The 6,629-nt window shown below is 48.8% G+C and overlaps 1 protein-coding gene across 1 annotated transcript; it reads left to right on the forward strand.

Moving 5' to 3' along the window:
* Positions 1–5,627: 5,627 nt before the first annotated feature.
* PtA15_2A210 (uncharacterized protein) lies at positions 5,628–6,004 on the forward strand (the record flags this gene model as incomplete). The annotated part of the gene is made up of 2 exons (XM_053166208.1): positions 5,628–5,720; positions 5,816–6,004. 2 exons carry the CDS (start codon positions 5,628–5,630, stop codon positions 6,002–6,004), a joined length of 282 nt encoding a protein of 93 aa, XP_053017452.1.
* Between the last annotated feature and the right edge of the window lie 625 nt (positions 6,005–6,629).

Consider the following 6,629-nt stretch of genomic DNA (forward strand, 5'->3'; position numbering starts at 1 on the left):
CTTGCGCACATCCAACTATCTTAAATACACAAAATCCTAGACATTTAGATCTAAGTTTTTGCGTGTTTAAGTCTCAAAAATAATTAACTAGCTACATTACAAAACAATTACACAAGCAAAAACACGTTGAAATATCCACAAAGACCCAAAGGCCCTATGGATGACCCTCCAGCTGTGCCGGAGCAACAAGCAAAAAAGGGCCGGTTGGTAAACTGTCCAGGGGGGGCCTAACCAAGCAGTTAGGGGCCTCCCAGGGAGGGGGTAGGACAAAACCGGATCCCCTGCGGTTCACTCGACCCCACAACCCCCCCTTTAAATACCCCACAGTTGACCAGTAACCACGCACTCACCACACCGTCTTTGTTTGCCCCGCCCTCAGCGCCGTGGCCGCCCCTGTTCCTACGCCAACAGTTCCCATCTCAGTGGTGCCACTGCTTACCTACTCTTTGAGCTCAATCCGCTTGGCACACCAACAACTGACCTCGCCTGCCAATAAACACCTCAACTGCAGCTTAGTTACAATCACTCCTTTGGCAGTCACACTGGAAACGGGTTGACGCCACACTCACAGACTAACCTTGCATTCCACCTGCTATCAGCCAAAACACGTTCCTGCCACTCCATCGGGCTTACCTGGTCAAACCATGCACATCCAACAGCCCAATCTAGCTCACCACCGCCCGGTCCTGACCAGGTACTCTTACGCAACCCGTCATCCTGACCTTATTGACTCCTGGCATGCACAGTTACTCGCTTTTGCGCTCGGAGATAATCGCTATCCACTCCTTGGCCGTTAAACAGATGAAGTTCGCCGGTCACCAATCGCAAATGATAAAATGACCAGCAAATGCAGCAGCTTGCGGCTCGATGCTGGACTACGCTACAACAGATGTCTTGGATCACCAGGCTAAGCTTCTTTTCCAGCGGCCTAAAACAGACCGTTCGCTGGAGCGCGGCAGTTTTGGCCGTTGTCCTGCCTCTACTTTGTCTGGTTGGATATGTCAATATTTCTCTCTCTCAACCTCTGTATCCTTTATGATATCTTATAGAGACATCCATCTCACTTCATGAAGATCAAAGCTGATCTAACCAAAACTTAGGACCAGACTTTTGAAGAGCACCACAGCTGCTTATTGGAAGGCACACTTTGAGTTTTCTGGCGAAGATCTTTTCTGACGGATTGCAAGAGCTCCCGCGGACTCTAGACACGAAGGACGGCGGTGATTTAGCTGAGGGGAACAAAGTTCTGGTCGGCAAGAGTGAACACCCCGCTGCCCGGGCCTCCTGGAAGGCGCTGTCCATCTTGCGTCACTGTCCTTCCACAGCACGCTGTCCAGCTGTTCAGGCTCTTACTCATTTTATCAAGATGAATTCTCAGGAGAAGCCGTTTGACAATCACCTTGATGCACTGGTACTTCAGGTTTGTACAAGTCTCTCCTGACCTGGCTATCTTTGATTCATCTTTTTTCTCCCCTTTTTGTGTGGTTTGGATTAGGATGACAGGAGGGAGACAATCGGAGACGTGGATCTCATTCTTGTTGTAGACCTTGGTAATCCAACTGGGATTGATCTTGGCCTCTCTTCTGTCCAAAGCGGTACCTACTATTGAGACTCAAGGAAAGGAGAGCAAAAACTCTTAATTTTCATTGCTACCGCGGCTCCACCTCTTGAATCCCCTGGCACTCCAGGTTTGGAGTACACCCACACACTCACATCTGCTTCCTCTCTCCCCCACTTGTCTATGAATAGATGGTTGACACTGAATCTGTCAGTTATCATAATAAACAAAATACAAGGAGCAAAGTATGATTAATCATTTTTAGTTTACATGTTGGCTTTCAGATCTTGCAAACAACTTGATTGGCGCTGTAGAAAAACAGGGGCAGAGTCAGACCTATTTTTGAAAATCCACCATTTTCAAGGAAAACTGTTTTCTGGATGTCCCAAAAATCAGGTGCTGTGGTGTACTTCTTTTGGGGAAAACTGTTTTTTGCAGAAAAAATTGATTCCCACTGGAAAACCGGTTTTTACGCCCGCTTTGGTACAGGCCCTAACATAATTTTTTTCCAAAGACTTTGATCTTCCTGTTGATGTGACAGCAATTATTACCTGAAGCAACATTGTAACCACTGCGCTGCACTAAAAAAAGCGGTCATTTAGTGCAGCACAGCGGTTGAATTTAGCGGAAGCTGTTGAAAAAACCGCTGCGCTACTTGCTACGCTCAGCGTTTGACCGCTACCCACCCAGGGCAATTAGCAATAGCGCAGCGGAAGCGGAAATCTGCTATGCTATCCGCTAATTTAGCGGATAGCAGCATTTTACTGTATGTTAAACCTCTTTTAACAGCATTTAAACCATTTTTCTTCTTCTTTTCCAAACCGCCGACGCGCAGCGGTTCAGCGCTACGTGAGCTCTTTTTTTAGCAAGCTAAAACCATCATTTTTTTCCAGGAAAAACAAAAGGCGGTTAGCACAGCGGCACAAAAGTCCGCTGCGCTAAACACAGCGGCACAAAAGTCTGCTGCGCTAAACACAGCGGCACAAAAGTCTGCTGAGCTAAACACAGCGGCACAGAAGTCCGCTGCACTAAACACAGCGCAGCTGTTACAACATTGTGACTGAAGTTGCAGGACATGCTGCCCAAACTAATCAAATCATGTTTTCTGGGCTTGCAAACAGTGTTTTTGGGCCTGCACATGGGAGGAACTGGCATGGGCAGGCAAATTGTGGTCAAGGTGAGAATTACTGTTGATTGTGATGGGAGAATCACTGGCTGATTCAAAATATTGTTGGAGGTGTGGTGGCACGGCAGCAGCAAGGGTGGTCAAGGGCAGGTTGGCTTGCAACAGTGTATTCACTAGAGGGTCATTACTGTCAAGACTCGGGCCTCGGCCCTGAGCGCAGGAAGCAGCAGGAACTAAACCCTAACCCCGCAAGGGGGACTGGAGTCCGCGCTTCTCTTAGGCACATGCATATGCATGTTGCTCCCAGGCAGAAGGATTAAGCTAACGCTAATCCTCTGCTCCAAACCAGCCACGTCAGCAATCGACGGAGTGCCTAAGCGACCTAAGCAGACTCAGACACCTACAAGGTAAGTCGAGATGCTAGGATTGTCACAGCTAGGAACGTTACGCTGACAGGACTCTAACTCCTGATACAGTTCAATAACTTCCGAAGCCATAGACCGATTAGGTCCAAGCCTCAGCGACAGGATCACCCACCCCGTTAATGGAGGTAAGTCCTGCGCTGCAGAGTCCAACCAGGGTTGTCAGAAGCTGACCGGAGCACCGCGTACATAGCAGGAGCCGGCAGCACCTGCAACCTCATAGCTCAGATTGGCTAAAGTGTGGAGCGCTAAGCCTACTGAGTCCCCGTAAGAGAACTCATCTTTCTCTACAGCTTCACTCACTGAAGTCTCAGCGCTGACGCTCTGCGCAGTGTTCTCAGACCATACCAGACGTACTTGTCCCTCAACCGCCACTGCGCGTGTATAGCTGCCCAACAGCCCAATCCCTTTACCAGAGCCGGCCCTGATTCCGCTCTTAGGTAAAGCTTGTTTTTCATTCTTTCTCTAAGTCTCTGAGCCTGTCAGATAGACCAGTCTTTCTCATAATGAAATATACCTCTTAGTTCTGTGGAATCTTACAGATTTACAGTCTCGGACGCGGAACCTACCGATCTCAACTCCACGAATTAAGAGCGGATCCTAATGGCCGGAACTAGACAGAACCCCGCTGGATCTTTGTCAAAGACTCCCGCAATCACAACTGTCAGCAATGATTGGGACATCTTCAAATGCTCAACCTTCACCGGTGATAATTTCCAATCTGGCAGCGAAAGGTTAAGACGTATCTTGCGGTCAAGAGTCTACTTAAATGTAACAAGCATCCACTCCCTGCAAACGCCTCTGAAGAATTCAAGCTGGAATATGTTCGCGCTTCAGCTATCCAGCACGAGCCAGCAGGCCAATCTGCTGGCCCAATTGAGTCAAGTTATGTTTCCAGTGTGTAAGATCTATAGAGATGGACCAAAACATGGAAAAACTCACTAATAAAACTTTCAAGCATGGTTTTTTTCTTGCAGGACATGAGAAATACCAGTATGCAGCTGTGAGCTAAGATGCCCATTGTGGGAGGCTGACACAAGGAGATGAGAGAGAGGAAACTAAAATTGCCGGATATTTTCCAGGTATTGAAAGGCATTGCTGCGGACTGCCCCACATTTACATGGAGTTGCCAGCATTTCTGGCATTAACCGCTGTAACACAGTGGTATGAGCAGTCTTCCTGCCACTGCACTCTGCAAATTTTTGGTCTCAATCCAAACCAACAGCAACCTTGGTCAGTGCAACAGTCATTGCCCCACTTACCAAGCTCTCACTAGCAGACCGGTCAGAACCCCTCCCCTTTTTTTCTGTTCCTGGAAGGACCCACCATGTCTAATCAACACCCTTCCATCCCAAATTCCAACTCCTGGAAGCATGGCAAGAGATCTTCAACATTGACAAAAACTGAAGATTTTGTTAAGCTGATGCTACATTTCCAGCAGCAGAATGCCATACAAGCAACAGTGGGCCACTACGCTACGCTATTTCAGCGCTACGCGTTAGTGTAGCGGCAAAAAGCGCCCGCCAATTTGGAATAGCGTTAGCGCGCTGCTAGTGCCGCTACGCTGCGCTAATTTTCAGCGGTGCTCACAGCGCACCAATTCTTTTTTAGCGTTAGCGCGCCGCTACAGTCGCTTTTAGCGGACAAAAGGCCTTTTTTTCCGCTAAAAGGGCTGTAGCGCAGCGTAGCGCGCGCTTCTTTGCGCCCTGCGTGTGTAATGTTAGCGCAAGCGCGCGCATCTGCGCTAACACTACACTAACAGCTAATTTAGCTGCGCACCCTGTGCGCGTAGCATTAGTGCAGATGCGTGCAATTGCACCAACGCCACGCTAAAAAATAGTGCATTTGTGCTGTGCTACGCTACACTAACCGCTATGGTTAGCGTAGCGGCCCACCGTTGATACAAGCCTACAAGGATTACCAAGCGGCGGCAGAATAAATGGCTGGCTGAGAGGAAATGCTGCTCCTCAAAACTGAACCTAGGTAATTACCCACTCCCACTCCACACTTGACATCTAATAATATTGATTTAAAGCAATTCTGTACAATGTATGGACCACACTTACAGGGGCCGTTCCAATAGGTCAAGCCTTTCCTGAAATGGATTAATGTGGTACAAATTTACTTTTCAAAGAAGGCACTTTGGCATGATAATGAAAATATCAGAGTCACTGGTAATCTGATTGAGGAAAATAAAATTCTGTAGGTATCATATGCTAACAAGGCCAAATTGTTCATTGGAAAATCCTGGAAACAGTCCCCGACTTGCATTGTGTTTCTTGCTTACCTCCGACGACCTCCCTACCACTCCCTCTGACCAATCATTGCGACCGACCCCACCAAGGACCCTGCAGGCTATAGACCCCAGGACGCCCTTGACGACCCCTTTTGATCCCCCTCTCCATGACCTCCAATTAGACTAAACAGCCGCTAAATGACAACAAACAATTAGCCTATTTGCCAGACCGCCCTCAGGCCTCCCCAAGCGGTCAAGGAACACCAAATACAGCCCAACTTCGTCATGGCCTGCAGAGCCTATCCCTCTCTTGTCAACATCCTTGCACCTGCCCTCGCCTCTGCTCCACCCCACCAATGGCAACGACTTCCCAAAGATGTCCCCTCTACATACCTGACACATCTCTTGCTTTCTTCCTCCAAGCACTTTGGCTCACAGCAACCTTTCAAGCACTTTGGCTTACACCCTCCGAGCATCGCGGCTCGCGTCCTTCCACCAAGCCCCATGGCTCGCGTCCTTCCTTTGAGCACCACGGCTCACGTTCTTCCTTTGAGCAACATGGCTTGCGTTCTTCCTTCAAGCACTTTGACTTGTGTCTCTCCGGGCATTACGGCCTGCGTCCTTCCTCCCAGCATCACGTCTCGCGTTCCTCCTCCGAGTAACTGTGGGCCGCTACGCGTTAGCTTAGCGGGAAAAAGCGCCTGCCAATTTTGAATAGTGTTAGCGCGCTGTTAGCGCCGCTACGCTGCACTAATTTTCAGCGGCGCTAACAGCGCGCCATTTCTTTGTTTGCGTTAGCGCGCCGCTACAGTCGTTACGCTGCGCTACAGCGCTTTTAGCGCAAACAAAGGCCTTTTTTCCGCTAAAAGCGTTGTGGCCTTTTTTCCGCTATAAGCGTTGTAGCGCAGCGTAGCGCGCGACCTTTATGTGAACCCTCCCTCTCAAGAGTTTCACAAAACCTATCACAAGACTCCAAGCGGGATCTACGTAGTCCCACTTCCTCCCCCTCCTACCTAGCTCTGCAGAGATACTGAGATCTCTCTGAGCTAGGCAAGTCAGACCATTTCCCTTGTTCTTCTTCTTTCTCTTTCTTCTCCATACTCCATTGCACAGAGAGATACTGACATCTCTCTGAGCTAGTTGTTCTTCACTTTGAAATACAGAATTGTGGTTACTAGAACTCTTTAGAAATTGTCTCTGTGCCCCATCATTGCCAGTGAAGGATCCTCAAATTAAGTATCCTTACACTTTTGCGCCCTGCATGTGTAGTGTTAGCGCAATTGCGTG

The sequence above is a fragment of the Puccinia triticina genome, chromosome 2A (assembly GCF_026914185.1).
Source record: "Puccinia triticina chromosome 2A, complete sequence".
Taxonomy (NCBI): domain Eukaryota; kingdom Fungi; phylum Basidiomycota; class Pucciniomycetes; order Pucciniales; family Pucciniaceae; genus Puccinia; species Puccinia triticina.